The sequence below is a fragment of the Ambystoma mexicanum genome, chromosome 11 (genome assembly GCF_040938575.1).
Source record: "Ambystoma mexicanum isolate Mex_15411 chromosome 11, UKY_AmexF1_1, whole genome shotgun sequence".
Taxonomy (NCBI): Eukaryota; Metazoa; Chordata; class Amphibia; order Caudata; family Ambystomatidae; genus Ambystoma; species Ambystoma mexicanum.
This window is the reverse complement of record NC_090934.1, coordinates 1,126,104,400-1,126,126,613: the sequence shown is the minus strand read 5'-3', so window position 1 is coordinate 1,126,126,613 and position 22,214 is coordinate 1,126,104,400. Positions and strand designations below refer to the sequence as shown.

Here is a 22,214-nt window from a genome sequence, read left to right as displayed (position 1 = left end):
AGTCCCTAGTGAACATGGCCACTTCATCCCCATTGGTCGTCCCTCGAAGTCATGACCAAGCCAGATTTTCGGGGTCATGTCCTTATGCCATAACCCGGACGATCTGGCCACTGCCCATGGCCACAGGCTATACCTCAGTCACCAAAGGTATATCACTGTTTTTTGTGCCTACATCCTTACACATGCGTGCTAAAAATCTGCCTGTGTTATTTTTTCAAAAGTGTCAAAATGTAATTACATACAATAGTCATAACTTAGCCCCCATTGCCAAAATCCATTGCACAAACTTTCAAGGTTGGGTCTATAATCTTTCTGAAAACTTTTGTCCGCATATGTCAACCAGCAACAAAGTTATAAGCCATCTACAAAAGTTAAGGCCCCCTCTAATTTAGCCCCCTCTTCACAAAATCCAACCAAACTTTGCAAAAACAATTATATCTAGATCTAAAATCTTTTTGTGACTATTTGTGCAAATTTGTCAAATGGCACAACATTTATAAGCCTTTATAATATTTTGAGACCCCCCTCTAATTGTGTTCCCTCTTGAAATAACAGCACCAAACTTTTCAAAATCATTCAGAAACAGGTCTAGAATAAAATTCAAAAATGACATGCAGTTTCATTAAGTGGTGACAAAGTTAAAAGCCATCCCAAAACTGCTTTTCACCAACCATGTAATGCAAAAATAAGCATAGATGTCCGCAAACATGCTAGATGTTTGGGGCATCATAGGACTGTTCGCAGACATCAGGGAAGAAAAACACCTGTTTTTTGACTTTTTATCCTCATCACCCCTCAACTCACCAGAGAAGGTTTCATTTGTTTGGCAAGTGCAATGCTGTGGTTTTTTAAATATTTTTACCGCAATGGGCCAATCGGAGTCCTGCCCGCAGACCGAACAGGGAAGTGAGTCTGCGGACCGAACCCAGATATCAACTTTTTTTTTAGCCCTACTTTTTTGGTCGTTTAAAAAAGAAAAAAAAAAAAGTACTGGATGGATTTACACCAAATTTACGAAAGCACGCTTTCTGGACCAAGCCGCCACGCCTGCTGCAAATTTGGTGAAAATCTGTCCAGCGGTTTGGGCTGTGGGAGTGAGCAACGAACAACATTTGTTTTCCGTTGCGTCTATGGGAAAAACAAAGATTTTGGGACCCCTTAAAACTTTAACCCCCCCTTCACAAACACCTCGCCAAACTTTGCAGGGGGGTGAAGTTATAAGCCACCCAAAAAGTGCTCTTCATATGGGTTGAGCAACTTAACCACAACTACAGGGCAGCTACTGCAGGCCCTGTAATATTTAAAACGCGTAGGTATGTTTCTGTACTCAGCTGATGCAATTTATTTGTGTTAGGTTGCCCTCTGCTGTCCAAATGGCAAAGTGCAACCACTTCAACAACAGCCATCATTCCAACAAACAGAATGAGCATGGTTCTACGCCGTCACCTTCACCTTCCACTATCGCAAACGTTCTGAAGTTACTCCACTCCCACTTCCCTTCACACAGGGCACGGTAGTTCCAGTGTCAATGAATACTCAAATACTGGCTCAACGTTTCAGTCTCTAAAGAGTGAAATGATGTAGGACGAATGCCTTCTCAGGAGATAAAACTGAAAGTAGGTGCTGTAATTATGCTACCACACAATCTTATGTCATCACGGGGACTCTGCAATGGAACAATGTTGACAATTATGCATCTACAAAGACACATCATAGAAGCCTGTGTGATCGATGTAACTTAGATACTGTTCTTGTACTGTGCATACCTCTCAATCCATCTGATAGGTTTAGCCTTTTCAATGACCATTACTAAGTCACAGGGACCTACGCCCCCTTCCTGGAAGCGATCAGTTGTAATTCTGATATTTAAGAAGGGGGACAGAAGTGACCCTATGATTTACCAGCTGATACTGACCTTTAAGATAAGCTAGAACGGCATACACTATGCTAAGTGTATGTTTCTGTTAGCAGCAATCTCCCTATATATAAATATGGAATCCTTGAAAACCTTTATAGCAAAATGTGTATGGCTTCTTGGTGTGTGGGTAAGACATTGTTCTTTTGGGTTGACTAAACAAAGGTTATTTGGGAAGTAGTGTTGCCATTTTCACTGCCTTTAGAGTTCAAATATAGTTTGGATAAATGGTACATGATGATCATGCTTGGTGCCTTCCTTAACTCTTAGCTGCTCGTGTTGGTGCGAGATTGGTTATTTGTGGTTTTAAAAGTACATGTCTTTTAGGAGTTGTGGCCTTTGCACAACTCCTGTGTTGGTGTGAGATGGTCAGCCTTGCATAACTTAATACTGTGGTTGAGAGCTTGTGGGATAGGATTACAAACTTGAATTTATATTTGTACAGGCTCAGGGGTGGGGAGTATGAGCAGCGTTGCTTGAGTGGTGATGGTAGAGGGCTAGGCAACAGCAGATATTTGGTTTCATCTAGGCATTTTTCAATCAAGCTGCTTCATCTTCGAAAGAGTACGTTTGCAAATAGGTAGATTTCCAGTGCAGATGGAATCCATATTTCTTAGCAAACCAACTCTTACTGGCCCTCCCACGAAGCTGACCAGATTACGAATCTCGAAACAAGGGATTTGGTGTCACATGGGATCAATTTCAAATGAGAAATTATAATAAAACATGAAACACAATCACATCACTGTTGCAAGAAAAACACTCACTTGATGAATATAAATCCACATCAACTTAAGAAAAATAGAATCAAGTGCAACCCAGTACTGTGTGAAGAAAGGAAATATAACTTCAAACAGAAGACATGGTAGAAGATAGATCCACAAGTTCCAAGCAAATATCCTGTAACAATCAATATTCTCTGAAGATCACAATACAATGAAGAACACAATCCTTGATATTGTAGGGCAATCAAGGTTCCCCAAAGTTAACAATGTGCCAAAACAAGAGGGAACCCTGAAATGTGAACTCTGGAAAAATGTACCTCTGCCGCAAAGCGCTTCCCATTGATGCTGTGCTCAGAGCCTTCTGGTCTGTGCCTGCTCCCCCAGTGCAGATGGAGCTGAGCTGCTGTGTATCGGAAAGGAAGGCTACTGATGTACATCGTAGGGGGCAGGGCCATTTTCACTGTAAGCAAAAAGAATAGGAGTTTAAAAGGTCAGCACAAAACGCAATGCAAAGGTTTCTTGGTGGTTACTTATTCCAGTAAAAAATCTTCTATGTGATTAAGTATTGCGCTGCATGTCGAAAGTCCTCATTAACATTGTATCCACCCAAATTCAGCAACAAAAGAGGAGATGTTGTGGGTGCTGAATATTGCTTTCATTTGCAGAAAGGTTCTCAGAACCATCTTTTTAGCCACACTTCAATGCGGAGGCCATACGAGATTTTGACACTAGGGGGGCTTTCAAACCACCACCTGAAATCCCCGAAAATCTGTCCATAAGAGTAAATGATAACAGCACATTTTCTAGCAACATTAAAGCGACCATCTCAGATGCGTATCCCCCTTGCAGGCGACCTACCCATGCTAATGGCATGGCCCTGCTCTTTTATATGAAGACTCCCAACGTGTCATATGCAGCGTCCCGAATGTTGGGTGTCGCCTGCCGTGTCCATCCGGCAGGCGCCCCCGGGGTGCTGCTTCCTCACAGCACCCAAACAGGCCCAGCGCCTGTGGGAGTTTGGGGCCTGCCATGTCCATCCAGCAGGCCCCGCGGCGCTATGGGACACCAGCGCCATCGGGGTGGGGGACACAGCCTGCCAGGCTCCTGACCATGCGGGCCTCTGCCACCATCCTGGCACGAGGGTCCCATGGCAACAGGGCCTGCAGGCCTGTGCCGCCCCGTGTAGGCCTCCGGCCTACATCAGTAAAGGAGACAAGGACTCAGACCAACCTTCCACGGAGTCTGCAGCCGTTCTACCGCACGTGCCTGCAGGGCTCCCCTTTATTAGCTTGGGCCATGACACAGTCATGGCCCCTCTTAAAAGGGCAATGTAAGGGGAAGGGACACATCCCCTTAAAGGGGCAATACACACAGGAGGGTTCACCACCTCACACCGAGGAAGGTGCCAAGCACCCATTACATAGACTCTGGTTTAGACCAGCTACCCAGAACCCTTGCATTATTAATAGGTAGGCCACAATGTGCTACCACTCATTCACCACCATCAGGAATTCTATACGAGAACCAATCACAGATTGCCACGCTAAAGACATGACCACATTAGAACTGCATCCACAGCCCCTCTATTTTTATTTTTTTAATGTTATGTTTTATTTATTGTGCATTTAATTCATTACAAACTATAAAAGAATAGAAATAACAAAGCAATTCATTAATTTCATCAATAACACCATAATACAAAAAAAGAAAAGGAAACGCAGCCCCTCTATACAACAATGCTTGGACACTGCGCTAAAATTCCCAAACCCAAGTGCCCTCCCCATACATGTCTACTTATGTTCATCTGTCAAACAGCCAAAATCGCCACCACGCAAACTAGATGCTCTATACAAAACAGAAACATGGCTAACAACCATCTCATCAGCCTTCTTGGACACAGTAATTCCACTATAGCTGGAAGTCATCAATGAACCTACAGCTTTGTGTCGGTAAAACCAGAATAAATAGAATACCTTCACTATGTGGGCGCAATCCGGTGGAACTCGTCATATTTGAGTGCAGTTGCTTTAAGGCTGACCGAGCGCTGTGCGTGATGTAGGACGTTTTATATTAGCGACATCTAATTGGGGGTAAACTTTCCACCCACCCTAAATCTGGCGCCCACAGTTTTTATTTATTTCATAAAGATCTTTTTATGAATCTGGGACACACCAGTTTAACAGTACCGATTCCAGAGAGCCTCTCTCCTTTCGGGACAAAAAATACACAGAATTGTACAGAAGGTCCATTTATTAAAAAAGGACCTTGTTTGTTGTGTCACTGGACTTGAATATTGTCACCAGTTAAGGCCCTATGTCAGGCACGAGTAAATGAGTCTTGCTACTTTAGTTTGAATGAAGTGTTACTTTATTGGCATCAGGTTTCCAAAATCTTAGAGTATTTCTAGTGCCAAATCACATAAAAAAGTGCTGACACGTGTTTCGACCATAGGGTCTTTGTCAAGGCTGTGTTATAATAGCGTGGTGAGTTAGACATTTTAGTGGTGTGGTGAGTTGTAATAAGCTATGAGAGGTAAAGTGTGTCATGACAGTGCACATTCCCAGGTGACAAATGCATGGTTGTAACAATTGACCAATGGAGTAAAGTGATGCCCGAGTGAGGGTGACAGAATAATGCATGGAATAGTTTAAACAATATACAAGTACATTTGACATAGTGATTTACGGCACATGCTATGGGCATAGAGATGGCAAATGGAGGATGCACCAAGGTGCGAAGGAGAAAAAGACAAGAAAAAGAGTTATCGTTAGATGTGGATATGCTGATAGGTGTCGTATTGAAGGGATAATGGGCATGTTCTTACCGGGTAATGGTTTCGCTGGTATATTGTCATAAACCCACGCCGTTGCCCTGCTCATCCACTGTGGCCCACAGCCCGGTGGCTCTGCTGTACAGGGAGAACGCGGCGACTCTTCCCCCAAGGCAACAGGTGTGCTGCTTTCTCCATGGCGGTTGGCATGGTGCCTCGGCAATGCAGCACTGCCATTGGTCACGTGCTCGATGCATTGGTGCACCCATCACATGACTTTATAGTCACGGGACCTAGTTATCAGGCAATAATGTAGCCCGGCACTATATAAGGAATCCCCATTCATTCCTCCCAACGTCTACGGGTAGCTGCTTTGTTCCTTGGTACTTTTCATTTTCTTGGAAACACCTAGTTCTCCTTGAATTTTCCTGGTTGTTTTTGACCCCAGGCTTATGTATTGGACTGCTTCTGGATTACCCTTTTGCTCCTGCAGTTCCTGGGCTTTGACTTGGCTTTTTTTCCTGGATGGCCTTTTGGATTACCTTTGCTGATTTTTGGTGAACTGTGCATTTTTTTAACTTGGCTCTGCTTCCTGGACTGCCTTAGGAATACCGTTTTACTCCGGTGAACTGTTTTTTTTTTTGCTTTGTCCCCTTGGATTTTTCTGGAACTTGGTGAACTGGGGGTGGGCTGGACTTTTGGTTTTCCACAGATTGTGTGCCTCCCGGCTCACAGCAAGAACCTTGTGAATATTTTCACTGCGCTCCTGGTTGGTGCGTTTCCACCCTTCAAAGGGTCACGTCATCAACAGAGCTTGGGCTTCCCGGGTGTGGTGTCCAGTTAAAGTTTCTAAAACAAAAGGATTGAATGCCAAAGCTGAGAGTGCATTCGACCGAACACCAAAGGATCGAAAAAAAAATGTAATGTATACTTTTTTTTGTTGCTCTAGTTTAGCTTAAAAAAACGGGGGGGTTGGGGGGGAGGTTTGGGGGGTGAGGCGGAACCCAAAAAAAAAAAAAAATGTTTCGATCCTTTTTTTCAGTCGAATTGACTCAACCCTTTTGTCATTCGACCCTTTTGATTCTATACTATAACCTATAACCCCCTGGCGTCATATAAGATTAGGTAGTAGGTATACTAAGGGGGGTATCCCTAACAATACTGTTATTGTTAACCCCCGTTTTCCCCTTTCAGCTACTGAGGATCCGGCGCAGAGCATCCAGTCTCACCTGTGTTCTCAATAACTGGCTTGGGAGTTTTCTTTTACTCTCTCTGGCTGGAGCTTAGGAAGGGAGGTATAAGTTCCCCTGGGAAGCCCATTACAACATATATATTACCAAAATGAATGGATGCTGGGTAGCAACTATAGAAAAGGGGAGCGAAGAGTCATGTTGTTGGTGGAGCCAAGGTCTCGCCTTGCACAATTGCATTGTAGCAGAAGTAGGGTACGCACGAGAATCCCTAAGGCATGTGTAGGCTAGGTGTGTCCTAGTTGTTTACAAGTTGCTAGGGCAGCCTGTTTTGTTGGTAATGCCAGGAATGGCCAGTAATGCTTGGTATAATAGGGCAGAGTTTGCATTAATTACATGGGTATAATGTGCAGTATTTGTAAGAGTTGCAGGTGTTAACTTAATGAGGGAGAACAGCGCAGCTGGCACTCCTTTCATACGTACATCATCCGAGTGGGTGGGTGGTGCTGTGAGATATATCAGCGGGATGTGAGAGTCCCGGGTGGGGGTTGAAACGCGGCATCATGTTGAGGAGCATCGTGTTGTAGGGGGATTGTGCCGGCATGCAAAAGGTGAAATTCAGACAACCAGATCTTCATGTCCATCCACATACCATATAAAGAAAGGTCATGACCATGGTCACAGGCATTTTAACACCCACCCTCTGGAACTCTCAGTATGGACTTGGAATTCTCAACAATTCTCCAATTTCACAAATATCTCAAAATGTGTCTTTCTGCTTTGAACAGGCTCTAATCTCAATGGACGCACACAACACAAAGTACTGCGTTACTGGTTAAGATGCCAGCCCCAATGCTGCCTACCCAAACCGTGCATAGTGCTCTGCTGCTCTCGAGCAAGGTCTGCGCTTTAAACAGAATACATGTTAAGAGTGGGGTTGCCCATCTAAAGACATTAGAGAATACCATGTTACAGACATTCTTGATGAACGGCCCCATAAAGGACCGGTATTAGCTTTTGCTGCGGCATTAAAGGACTCCCTTCTGAGGTATGGAAAAGACTTGGTGAAAAAATACAGGCCTGCCTCTTCCAACCATGATTTTCTCTCAAAACACCCCTCTCCAGAGAGTCTGGTGGTACTGGCTGCCACTTCTACCACAAGGTTATCAGCCTATCAATCCCTACCACCAGATAGGGACGATAAGAGATATGATACAATAACAAAGAAGGTTTTAATATCTGCAGCATGGCCCTTATACCCAAAAACTCATTCTACTCTTTGGCTTCGTAGAGGTAGAGCCAAATGCCTCTACCGGAAATGCCCGCCCCTATTTTGCCTATATGTTGAAGCCAGAAATTGCGACATGCGCAACGCTGATAATGGTACCTATCCCACAAAGAATCCTCGAAACAAGGTATCCATTGAGAACACCTTATATGATTAACCCAAGGAGAGATGACAGCCTCTTAAAGGAGGTCCCTGAAGAAGTGTGAAGAGGTGAACGTAAGAGGATGGTGACATCACAAGAAAGCAGAGTGACGCACAGCGAAGGATGATTATGGAAGAGAACATGTAGACCTTATAGAACCTGATGACTAAATAAAGAATCGAGTAACATTTCATGTGGGAATGAAGATAGCACGTGTGAAGAACACTGAAGAAAATATGTGGCTTTATAAACTGTACAGATGCTGCAACGCAAGTAGAGTAAGTAACCGTGAAGGCTGGCTATATGTAGTGAACAGATTGCAGGTGGTGCCGCCAATATATGTATGTGCATAGAAACTGTATGTTTCACATCTCATTTTAGCAAACCAGGACCTCAGTAGCAAAAGGGCTGAAAGTGTGGCGCAGCAGAGAAAAACAGCTGAAGATGGAGGAAGAATCGAGAAGGCTTGTCGGGCCCAGTGTCAAGGTTTGAGGCAGCCAAGAAAGTGGTTATCTATTCGAGAAGATACAATGTATGTGAGAAGCGAGGTGAGCTCTTGTTGAGGTGCAATGGAAAAAAACTGCGTGCCAAGTCTTATTCATTTAATAGTATGAAATACGAATAAAGAGCTAAAACACAGTCTCCTGTCATATGGGGTAGATGGAAATAGACTTTGGGCAAGCAACATCGAGATTGAAGATAAGAACGTGCTCACACTCCTTTCTATTTTCAGGCCCAGTGATACTTTGCAAGGCCAAGTTCAAAGACAATTTGAATGGCAGACAGCAGGAGTGATAATGGATGAGATCATTGGGTGGGGAGGCATGGTCAAATCCACCCACAGGCACCTGGGGTACAAGCTTGCGTGCTGCTAGTGAGTGGAATATTCCAGAAGGGTACAAGCATGCCAACCAATTATAGAGGGCCACGTAGCAGAGAGCCCTATAGTTTGAGAGCCAATGAAACGTTGTGTATTTCATGACAATGAAGATGACTTGCACTAGGGGTGGGCATAGCTGTCCACCAGACTATAGAGACCCAATCATAATCCTATCCCCCATCAAAAGTAGACCTAGATGTTTCCCGTAGACCAACCACAATCCTAGAAACATTTTCTTAGTTTGCCACGTAGTACGACATTAATGATGATGAGTTTTTAATATAAGTATTTTTTAATGTAAAACGGAGAGATATGCTTTGAGAGGTCCGTTGATGTCCGTTGTACTCCCTGTTTTAGACAATTGATATTGAAGCAGTTATATTTTGCCAACTTCCTGGGTCAGTCTTATTATTGATGCAAGTAAATTCTGCATCCCCATCCATCCAATAAAGCGTTACATCATTAAAGGCCCTATGGGTTCACCTGGTAGCAGAGACAGAATGGGTAGACCCATCGGCCAGTAAGTTTCCAGTATTTCGGACGATCAGACACCTTCCGCCATCTAGCTGCAAGATCGCAAGGTTTCCTGTGAAGAGCCGCAGATATAGAATTCTTTCAAGAAAAAAATCAATACATCTGGGATGGGCACCTCTTTCACAAAATCACTCCTGGTTTCCACAGGCGCCTTGCGGATGAATGGTAAATGTGGCTGATTGGAGGAGGGGAGACGATACCAAAGACCTTGAATTGAAGAGTGAATGGTGAGTAGACAGAGGGGGATGGCAAAATAAGGGGATGGGATTGTGGTAAAGTAGAAAAGTAATGGGGGGTTGCTTTAACTATAACGAGGAGCGTTTTAAGAGACTGTTTCATACCTCAAGGCAGGTCTAGGTGGCACATAAACAGGTTTATGATAGGGAATGACTCAAACTCCAGAGTATTCTAGGGGCTAGGTGAAAAGGAGTAGCATGGTATATATATGTAAAAAGAGTCGACTAGTCTGTGTTTTTGTCACGTTTCCCCCTTTCTCACCTGTTTTCGTTGTCTGATGACTTTAGGAGGCGTCTTCTTTCGTATGGTTCGGATCTTATACAAGCCCGCTCGGCCGTCCTCGGCTTCCAGTGTTCGTTCAGCTTCGATGTCCGGGATCAAGGGAAAACTCCAGGAAATTCAGAAAAGGGATATGGAGCACGCGGAGGCGGTGCAGGGATTCCGGGAAGGGCTCGATAAGGAGGGAAGGTAGATTGGAAGAAGGGGTTCCAGGAACCAGGGAACAGAATACTACAAGGGAGAGAACGGAGCACACGTCCGGTCACAGCTAACAGCAGCATTGAGACGCGCGGGGCCACGGGGGTGTGGCCTCTTTATAGAGTATGCTGCGTAGAACATGAAGACTGGTGAGCAGCGTTCTGAGCTTGCAGCCATGTTGGTAGTATTATGGAGTGTAATCCCCGACGTGTCAGGGACCAGGAGGCCTAGAAAGGGCCAGTTCGATGGTTCATGACAGTTTTGTGTATTGAAAAGAAAAGGTGTCGAAGAGCGACAAGAATAAGCTGTGTAGATTTGAAGTAGAGATACAAAGTTATGGCCTATTTTCAGTCATTGTCGGCGCTGACCGAAAAGTAGGTTGAGATAATTGAGAAATGGAGGCTTTGAGCGGCGAAGGTAGGAGTCAGGCTCATATTTGTTGTTTTTCTGAAACTTATCTGTGTAAACAGTAAGTATTGACAGTCAATTGAGACTTGTCGCAATGGGAGATATTACTCCACTGATGCACCTGTGTAAAACACTGCCAAAACACATGCATAAGCTCAAACAGTATAGTGTGGAATGGGTAAAGGGCACAGCAGATAAAATATTCATGCCCTGGCCACAACGGGGATCACTGTCAAAGGCAGTATTGCAACACATGACCACATACTTCCATGCTGCGTACACTGCGAAGACATTGGAGAAAAGGTTAGCCATTTTAGAGCTTTGGAAAATGTACCAGGAGGAGCGGCAGGACCCGCTGCCTGAGGAATGGATGCTTAGCCAGCATAAAGAGGAAGGTGTCGAGCCTTCTGCTCCCCTTACCTCGCCGGAAGTAAACAGCGATAGTACAGAGAATTTAGGTTTGTATCCATTAAAGGAACTAAAAGCGGCGACAGGATACAGTAATCCGATATGTTAAACAGCCTGCTTATAGCAGTGACAATAGTCCAGAAGAGACTAGAAGAAAGGAAGAGATCTTTAAACTCTTACAGAACAAGGAGGAGAAAGGCGAACCACAGACATAGAATGAGAGATTAAGAGATGCAAAGGAGAACAGGATAAAGCTCATGAGATAACGCTCGTACAGAACGAATGGATTGGTGGACAAATATTGCTCAAGCTTTATCGGAAAAGTATTGAGGAAGTCAGGCAAAGGGAAGATGAACACAAGCAGGATAGAAAAGACCCAAAAAGAGAAAAGAGACTGAAAGAGGATGAATTTAAGAGAAAGAGTAGACAGAAATGAGAACTGAGAAGAACAGCAGAAGAAAGAAGAAAGGGCGCTGGAGCAAAGGAAATATGACAACAGGCAGAGAGAAATCTAAGAACGAGATAGGCATAAAAGAAAGAAGGGGAGGAAGTACAGAAATTAAGGGATAAAAGGATGCAAAGACGAAGGGAAGAAGAAGAACGTACAAAAGAAGGGAAGAGAAAAGCAAGAAGAGGAAAGAATAAGATGGGAAGCGAGAAAATGAAGAGAGTTCAACAAAGAAAGGGAGGGTAAAAGGAGAGGGAGAGCGAGATTGATTGCATTCAAAAAGAATTAATGGAATCAAGTCTGATGATATCATGGGGCAATATAAAGGAGTTCCTCCCATTACAGGGAGCAACATCAGGGCCGCCTAGGGTAGCCCTAGAAGAGAACTTTGACATATGAAGCATCGGAGAAAGGATTGATAAAGCCTATCAAGACTTGAGAGAAGGTAGCAAATTGGGAAGCAAGATCAGTCCCTGGCCTTCCAATCATGAAGTGAAGAAAGAGGCTCATTCAGTCTCGAGCATAGAGCCTTGTCCTTAGACAGACTGACTTTGGACAAGGTTGAAGGGGATGGGAGCCATACTAGCTGGGGGCTCGATATATTGGATGAGGAGAGGAACCTTCCGTGGGGAAGAGGGAGCAGGTGCATGTGGTCCCGAGGGATTTCTGCAGACAGACAAGGAAGTGAGATGGTCGGATCTAAAGCAGCCTAAAGATAGGACACCAGAGTCCCTTGGCGTATCCAGAGCATGCTAAAGGATGATCGCATAGTGAGAAAAGAGCATCACTGCCATATGTGAGCAGGCGGAGGTCATTGCCAGGAAGAAGGCCATTAGATTGTCCGCAATATGGATAGGCAGACGATGGGAGCCGATTGCGGATTTGGGTTCACGCAGTTCCCTTTATTGGAGAAAGAAGGGGCCAGGCTGCAGTATTTTCCCTGGCCACAAATGGATTCGGATAATTTGAGATGTAAACTTTCCAGTTTAATGGTGGGTGCGGCCAAACGGATCTATGAGCTAGAGAAAATGAGAGGGGGAAATACTTTAGCAATATGGGACATTAAAGGTCTCCTAGCAGCTATTAATGTGGAAAGTGCAGATGACATTGGTACAAGAGCAGACTAGTCAAGTGTCACACGATGGAGCACCATTTAACAATTGTAGAGCAGATGTCTGGAGAGCGCTTAGGGTGCAGTATCCCGATACGTCAGACATGGGTGCAATTATGGCACGTAAGATGAAAGAGGACGAAGATCCACTTCCTTACATTCAAAGTATTCAGGAGCGGTGGGCTCTTGAAATGCGGGAGCCGTGGGGAAAAACAGTGGCAGTATTTTACCACATTTTATGTCAGGGTTTGCCAGAACAAGTTCAGAGACAACTCAAGAAATTTGTGGAAATAAAAGCGAAGCCATGGCCAGAAATACAGTTGACCATAGTGCATCACCGTCGACTGTTAAAGGAGAAAAATAGAAAGAAGGAAGAGGCTAGAAAACTTGAGGAAGCCATGTTAGTTCAGAAGAAATTGTCAAATTGTCTCAGGAGGATAGCTCAGATGCAACATGCTCGCCTTGGAAGCAAGACGTCACGGGGCACCACAGGTTCGATCCCTGGGGCCGCGCTAAGGAACCTCTGGGTATTAAGCGCGTTAAAGATAACCTATCATATCATAAAGTACGCCATAGAAGGGGAAGTATTGACAAGTAGAGAAGGATTGGGAATGCAGCAAGCAATGGGTACATCGCAGGTGAATAATCAACGCCAAATGGATCAAGGAGGGAATGAGTTTGTACCACGAGGCAGAGGAATGGGCTACAGAGGAAGTGGTGGTTTTCAGAGCAACCAAGGTGGCATTCAGAATGATAATCAGAGTATGCAAGGAGGATTTAACCAAGTAGTACAAATCAGAAGAGTTCCTCCTGTATGTTGGGCATGTGGGATGACAGGGCACATTGCGCGCATGTATGGAAGCCAAGGGTTATGTACAGAATGAGCAATTCTCAAGAGGGGGGACAGTTTATCCTCCAGCATATAGCTTACAAGCTAGGGACAGGCTCGCCCAATATCAAACAGTTTATGAAGCACAAGCACCGCAAATGCAACAGGCATTGCGACCACAGCAAGCACCATTGATTCCCCCACAAGGGCAGTCACAGCACGCACCCATGCAGATACAGCATAATGCAAACACAGGACAGTTATTGACACCTAGTGTAGGGGGTGTCACTGTGGTAGGAGAAGTCCTTTTACAGGTACGGGGATATGCATGTATTCACAATAGGACAGCTCACCGAGTGACTTGATGTGTTCAGTACTATCAGTGACACCAGACACCCACCCCCCCCCCCACCAAGATGAACCAAGGGTTGATGTGACGATAGGAGGCAAAACAATTTTTTTTAATACACCGGCGCTACTCATTCATGTACATGAGAGGGAAAATATCCAATGTCAGGAATTGCCATGAATGCTCAAGGATTCTCTGGAGCTACAAGTAGAGTTCCTTTTACTGATGAATTACCAGTCTCTATAGGAGAGTGCAACGTGTCTGTTCCATTGTTGTATTAACGCCAGACACCAGTTAATATTCTAGGATGAGATTTAATGATGAAGCTTAATATGACAAATTCTTTTACTGAAGACATAGTGTGCTCTACTCCTGGGATACATTGTATGAATGGGGGCAAATTTATATTGCCATTTACAGGGCAAATGGCTCTGCGAGGAATGCCACTGGAACCAGAAGTCTTTCTTTATGGGGTACGCATCTTGTTGACATGGCTACCTGGCTTACTGGGAAAAATTATGAGAATACCTGATGGATTATTGTTCAGGCCACAGATACCTATGGACGAAGAGGAGGCACAGACTATTCCCCTACAGTTAAATGCAGCCATAGCACGAGGGGAAATAGCAATGCTCGAAGGAACCGATGACGAGGGAAAGCCATTGAGAACAGGGATTGCCATTGGGGAAGAGTATAGACTGACTGACGTCACTGATAAAGACATGTTTTGAGATGATCCGTCAGATGATGAAGTAATATTCGAGAGGAGTATACATATTGGATCAGAATAGAGATCAGAGAGATTCCACAGTGAATGGTAATGAGGCAGCATCCAGCATTGTTTTGATGAAGATTTAGAAAAGGTACCAAACTCTTTCTGGACTACAGGCCTATTGAAGGGTATAGGGAAAATCAAGATAAAGTTGAAACCAGGAGCAATTTTACCTCGAGCAAGACAGTACCCAATGTCTTGAGAGGCGGATGAGGGTATTTTAAAGACTATTTCAGCCCTGATGGAACAAGGTATTTTAGTGACGTCAGTCACTGTGCAATACCGCAGTGTATCCCCATCAAGAAATCAAAAGGGGGTTGTGGAGATTCATACAAGACATGAGACCGATTAACCAGATTGTAGAGGCAGAGTTTCCTTTAGTTTTGAATCCGGTGACAATATTATGCAATATCCGAGCAGACGCTCAGATATTTTACGGTGATTGACTTAAATGTGTTTTTCTCAATCCCGTTGCATGAGGACTCTCAAGACCTTACGTCATTTACGTTTAGCCAAACTAAACTGAAAAGCACTTGTTTGGCCCAAGGGTAATGTGAGTCTCCATCAATCTTTGATAGGGTCCTCCAGATGGAATATTGATTTAATAAGCGTTGATACAGTACGTGGATGATATTTTGGTTTGTAGCACAACAGAAGATAAGGGAAAAATAGAATAGACTGAGGAAATGGAAGAAGGGTTTGAAGAGTAGAAGAAAGCAATTTGTGCAGCCCCAGTTTTAGGAATTCCGAATTATGATAGAAGTTCTTTTTATTTTCGCACACAAATGGGACAGTCATGACAGCAGTGCTTACACAGAGAACTACACTGGGGTATAAGCCTCTGGCATATTATAGGGGGATTCTGGATCCAGTAATGAAAGGGCACTTTGCTCGTGAACAATCACTGGCAGGAGCCGCGTTCACAATTGAGAAGTCTACCCGTATTGTGATGGGATTTTCTATGACACTCTTTGTGGAGCATGCTATGTTTGCGGACAGGCTTATTAAGGCACTACAACTCCCCGTAGCCATTGCAATAGTTAAATGCGCAGCACATACTAAGCAAACTGACTATCTCTCGCGGGAACAAAGCTGCAGATGTAGAGGCCAAAAGGGTTGCATATTCGCCAGTTATTTCAAATTTTGATACTCCATTTTAAAGGAGAAGGTAGTCACAATCATGATAGTAAATGATGGATTTAATCATTTATCGAGGACAGTTGATGGACGTTCAGGGCAGTGCACCGCAGGAAGAGCAAGAGCTATGGAAAAGAAGGGGGTGTTCTTTATCCCCCTCTGAAGCATTATGGCTGCAAAACAGCACTGGAAAGCCGGTGCTGCCACTAGCATTGTTAAAGGTAGCGCTTGAACAGCTGCACTATCCTGCACATGTAACTAAGGAAAGCCTTGCAGCAACTTTTGCAGAGGATTGGTTCGTACCAAACCTGTTAGAACATGTTGCATTTAATGCAGTAAATTGCATTTTATGTCAAAAGTTTACCGCTGGGCATACACTGCGAATGATCAGAGGAGTGATTCCTCAACCAAATGTTGACATGCTGCAAGTATGTAGTGGATACAGGTACATGATAGTGGTGGTGTGTCCCTTTTCTAGGTGGATTGTAGCAGGTCCTTGTACGCACCCTGATGCCACTTGCGCAGTCAAGTTTTTAGTCCAAGAAGTCTTTCCCAGATGGGGAGTGTGTGAGGTGCTGAGATCTGAAAATGGGCCCCATTTTGTTAATGAGGTATTTGAACAGATAAGCCTATTGTTAAGCATAAAACACATGTTTTCATCTGCTTATCACCTGCAAGTGAACAGACTTTGAGAGACTCAACGGTTTTCTTAAAGAGAGAATTGCAAAACTCAAGTTGACACTAAAGAAGGGATGGCTGTAATGCCGGTCCCTTGCATTATATGCATTAAGGAATCGGACTGGGTCGGACCATCACCTCACACCCCACGAGCTAGTGACAGGGAGGTGAACGAGAATGCCTTAGAAGTGATGCCCATAAGACTGCATAAACGTTAGGAAATGAGTTACTTGCTTATTTGACATGTATGACCACTAGTATCTCTGTTATTTCAGATCAACTCAAACATAAGGGGGGTTGGTCTCAGGACACAGATGAAGACCATTCAGTAACCAGAACTGCGGAATTACTACCTGTACGTAGACTTTTTATTGGAGATCCAGTCCTAGTTAGGAATTCCACCAGGAAGTGGCACGAGCCATGCTTTAGTGGTCCTTATCTGGTGGAAAACATTACTCCCTCAGCGGTGAAAGTCCAAGGGAGACATGCATGGATCCATTTGAGCAACGTAAAGCCATATGCTGGTGAGATCGGTGCACCCCCAACTATTGATTCACAAGCAAGACAAGAAGCAGTTGTTCATTATGTGCAGACCTGATCGATGACTAGGAAAAAGGACGCTAAAGGTTGCTGATTAAATAAATGCAAGTGTGCCTTTGGACTGTGGCTCACCCCGGACACTCTTTATAGAGTTCTTGAGGCACAGGAATCTTTTGAATTGGATTTTGAAAGTGTTGACGTACTATAAATATGCCAAACCTAGAGTTCAAATTTGACGACTCGAAACGTGAGCAGTTTCCAAACTCGTTCCACAGAGTTTCTGTTTGGTTAATTCAATGGTCCCGACAGATGTAGATGCCCAAAGGCTCCTTCTCACTGTTTTCGTTTTAATTCTTCAAGCTTATCCTGCTCTTGTTGGGCGCAGTGTTAATATACGCACTTTACTGCATGATCCTAAAAAAGGAGGCTGCTTGTGGCAATAATTAAAACCGATCCTTCAGTTACCTGACTATTTAACAGAGTTGCCTGATTAAAAAGGAGGTTTCCTTCCTTAAAGCAATCTACAGGGACAATGAGGAACATCGAACATGTTATAGTTTTAGAAAAGGGAGCAAACACAAAGACGCGTGGAGAATCGTAAATGGTGGGGATTAATGTACTGGTGCATAATATATGCATGTTCAGCATTTTGTGTTGTTTTCCTGATGCTTTTAATCCATACTGTTTACTTCATTGGTCCAAGCAAGATTGAAGTCCTTTTGATTCTCCCCACTCCAGTGACTCTCACAGAATTCTCCATTACTGAAAGACCGTTTGTGATCTTCCCTACACCAGCAGCTCGTGTGAGGTTGCCTATTGCTAAAGCAAATGTACCAATGATCTCCCCTGTAGGGAGGACCCTTACTGATATACTTAGAGTATTATGCAAGTACTCACTTTACAAGAGGGAGACACAAGAGAAGCATAAGGGAACATGATTATGAATTAAATAATTATCTAGACAGCACAGCACAATAACATGTGGTATCAGCACATGAAAAAGGTGGGAGAAAGAGCATCCAAGGAGATTTGCTATGTTTGTGCTCTCATACCTTATGCTATGGGGAATTCTAAGATATTCATAGCTATAGAAGTAGCAGTCCAAAAAGCTCATTGCCTGACATACCTTGTACTCTGACATACAAGAGGTCAGTTCTAGGGTCGAACAGCATCCTTGGTATGGGTGACTGAGAAGATGGCTCCAAGAGACAACGACTATGTGCAAGATTTAAACACAAAAGGAAAATCAGAAACAAGAAATCAAGTGATAAGATATGAACAGCATGGAATAAATAGAGCAGGCATTAGAAGAGAAGAAAACAAAATGCAAAATTTTTGAAGAAAGAACCACGAAGAAATACGAAGATGCAAGGAGAGAGGTCTGCTGAAAATCAAGGGAACGGTGCTGACTCCAGAAGGATGGGCAGAAGGCCTGATTGTATGTAACAAATTAGCACTAACAGGATACTATGAACCAGTCATAGATACTGCAGAGAACTAGTGCAAGCATCATTGGTTGGATATTGTGAAATTGCTGACTTGGGTCATTGATAAAGGAGGACACTTGCAGATAGTACCTGTAGCAAGTGCAGAGTTGTGCTTCAGAAACAATGGCACGAGAAAGGTAAAAAAAAACAGCAGTGCAGCCGAATTTTCGAAGTACAAGGCATGAAGGATGGAACAGTAGTGATAAAGGATCACTACTGAGCCTGTGGATCCAGCGCATATATGAAGTTGCCCAAAGACTGGGGAGGGCTGGGTTCCATAGTTCTCATTCAGTATTGGTGATTACAAGGAGTGACCTGAACATTGAAGGGTTTCCAAAGGCAGATGCTCACCTGAGGAAGAGGGGATCAGTTGAAATGTTCAATCGAACAAAAAGGGAGAATTATTTCTCAGCAAAGTCCATAGAAGCCTTGGATTCTATTCCATATGAACACAGGTTGTTCAGCCAAACTGCTACAGTATTCATGACTATCTTTATGCCAGGGATCCAGATGATGGAAAATGCCAAGTGGTTGCAAATCACTCGCTGGGAGCTCCTGCAGACGATCAACACTACCATCCAGGGAATCAACGCTATCAAGAAAGAATTGAGAGCCATAAGATTGATGACTCTCCAGAACAGATGTGTCATGGACATGATTACAGCCATGGATGGAGGGTTTTGTGCCAAAAATCGGGGAATCATATTCATTCATACCTTCTCATGACGAGAATGGGACCTTGACAGAGGCCATAACGTTGCTAACAAACTTACACATCAAGATGGAAGATGAGACAATGCAGATGACAGCTGGTTTGCATCGATCTTCTCATGGGTTCCACAATGGATGGTGAATATTTTCAAGTTTCTTGGAGTACTAATGGTAATGATCATGTTTGGATTCTGTGTTATCAGGAGAATAATGACAGAGTGCAAGAAGACAGCAAAGAAAGCAGTAGGAATGAAGATCATGATAGATGTGGAGTCTGGGTTTGGACCCAAGGAGCTGACAGATGAAAGAAAAAAGAAAATCAGAAAATATATAGGAGGCCAGCATCCTAGCACCTGAAGGAACGTATCCGCAGAACCACAAGTAGTATGTGGGCCGATGGATCTTTTGCAACCCGAATGGACAATGTAGCCTCATAACTCGAGTGTTGAGGACCATGTAAAATCAGCAGGATCTCTGAAAGTAGTGAAGGTATAGACTCCAAAGAAACACTTTCAGGAGAGGATGTCTAAATGTGGAAACAGGTGAAAGAGTGGTCAATGAATACCAGGGGGGGGGGGTGAGGGGAGTGTAGAGGAGGAGTCAAATGTATCTACCGATAATCCCGCCACTATTTTGCCTATATGTTGGAAGTCGGAAATTGCGACATGCGCAATGCCGATAATGGTACCTACGAAGAATCCTCAAAACAAGGCATCCATTGAGAAAACCTTATATGATGTACCCGCAGAGAGATGACAGCCTCTTAAAGGAGGTCCCTGAAGAAGTGTGAAGTGGTGCACGTAAGAGGATGGTGACATCACAAGAAAGCAGAGTGACGCACTGCAAAGGATGATCAAAGAGGAGAATATATAGATCTTATAAGTTGCTTTATAAACTGTACCGATGCTGCAATGCAAGTAGACCAAGTAACCGTGAAGGCTTGCTATACGTAGTGAATAACTTGCAGGCGGTACCGCCAATATATATATATGTGTATAGAATCTGGATGTTCCACATAACATTTTAGCAAACCAGGACCTCAGTAGAAAAAGGGCTGAAAGTGTGGCAAAGCAGAGAAAAACATCTGAAGATGGAGGAAGAATTGAGAAGGCTGGTCTGGCCCAGTGTCAATGGTTGAGGCAGCCAAGAAACTGGTTATCTATTTGAGAAGATACAATGAACGTGAGAAGCGAGGCGAGCTCCTGTTGAGGTTCAATGGAAAAACACTATGAGTGCCAAGTCTTATTCATTTAATAGTATTAAATACAAAGGAGGAGCTAAAACATGGTCTCCTGTCACATGGGGTAGGTGGAAATAGACTTTGGGCAAGCAACATCGAGATTGAAGATAAGAACGTGCTCACACTCCCTTCCATTCTCAGGCAAAGTGATATTTTGCAAGGCCTAGTTCAAAGACAAATCAAATTGCAGACAGCAGGATTGATGATGGATGATGGGTTAATTGGGTGGGGAGGCATTATCAAGTCCACCGACGAGCACCTGGGGTACCACATGCTGCTAGTAAGTGGAATATTCCAGAAGGGTACAATCGTGCCAACCAATTATAGAGGGGCACGTAGCGAAGAGCCATATAGTTTGAGAGCCAATGAAACATGTATTTGATGACAATGAAGATGACTTGCACTAGAGCTGGGCATAGTTGTACGCCAGACTATAGAGACCCAATCATAATCCTATCCCCCATAGAAAGTATAACTAGATGTTCCCCATAGACCAACCACAATCCTAGATGAGTTTTCTTAGTTTGCCACGTAGTACGACGTCAATGATGCTGAGTTTTTGCTATAAGTGTTTTTTTCATGTAGAACAGAGATATGCTTTGAGACGTCCGTTGATGTCCGTTGTACTCCCTGTTTCAGGCAACTGATATTAAAGCAGTTTTATTTTGCCAACTTCCCGAGTCAGTCTTATTATTGGTGCAAGAGTACATTCTGCATCCCCATCCATCCAATAAAGCGTTACCGCATTAATAGGGCTTACGGGTTCAGCTTAATACTTATACTTTTTGCACAATAACAGACAGTGGACCATATCCCAGAAGTTGAAATGAGAGTGGGATTCTTAAACTTGATCAGAGATGGTAAAGAGACAGCATGTCAGTCTCGCTTGGATGCAGCCGACTACGTAGGAAGGCCCATGGATTCTAGTGCAGTATATAGAAGATTTACGTGGCTTTGAAAATCAGGTTTTTGCACCGGATGTTCAGGCCAGATTACTGAATATACCGTTTAATGGATCAAATACATTTTGTCCTAAGGCTGATTACAGCCTTGAGAAGCTTCAAGCCTCAAAAGCTGCAGCGAAGTTCCTACACGCAGCAATACAGCAACAACCATCTTCAAGGATAACACGATTTGTTACTTCTCCATTAATCAAAGAGGTAGAGGACAGGCGAACCAGAGACCGGGCCAAAAGAAGATTCTCCCGTGCTACAAGAGGTCGAGGCGGAAAGCCTGCCCAAGAAACCATCCCATCCATGCCATCAGCCTCATCCACAGCCTCAAAACCACTTTAATTTTTATTTTTAAATGTTTTTATTGGCATTTATATCGACAAAGAACAGTTAAACATGGATGCATAACATCCGGTTTGTCACGAGTTCGCCCGATAAACATTGCAGAACAGTAACAAAAAAAAGAAAAAGAAAAGAGGAAAAAGAAAAAAGAAAAAAAAAAAAAAGAAAAAACCAGAGACAAAAAACTAACCATAACTTGACCGTCCCGCCTCCCCCCACTGCGTGGGTACCTGCCGGCCCCGCTTCGGGCCTCACTCCAGACACCATCCGGTTGTCTCTTAAAGTCCCAGGGTTAGGGTTGTTGTGGATGTAACTGGTAAGTTTGCTTCAGAGCGACAGTTCGTGGCAGAGGGTGCGCTCAAGGGGGCTTAAAGTCCATCAGGTAGATCATGTCCTTCAGGAGGGTCTTCCAGGACTCCAGTGTTGCACTCACGTCTTCGCCTCCTCGGTTATTCCCCCTCCTCCCAGGCTTTGGTCTCAGCGCTGGTCCATCTCTCCATTTCCCTGCTCCACGGTTCGTATCTGGGGCCTCCTGGGGATTTCCAGGCCATTGCTATCGTTCTCTTCGTTAGAATGCACGCCATGTCCATTAGTTTCACCATATGCTTGATTTTGCTCAGTCTGGGGTATGTGCCCAGGAGGC

General features: G+C 44.0%; 1 protein-coding gene across 1 annotated transcript in view; it reads right to left on the bottom strand.

The window, feature by feature from the left end:
• The window catches only part of CA12 (carbonic anhydrase 12), a 1,353,512-nt gene that overhangs the window by 791,258 nt on the left and 540,040 nt on the right, over window positions 1–22,214 (bottom strand). The window contains exon 4 of the mRNA XM_069624464.1: window positions 2,958–3,100. Coding sequence (XP_069480565.1) covers window positions 2,958–3,100 — 143 coding nt within the window. The remainder of the gene's footprint in view (window positions 1–2,957; window positions 3,101–22,214) is intronic.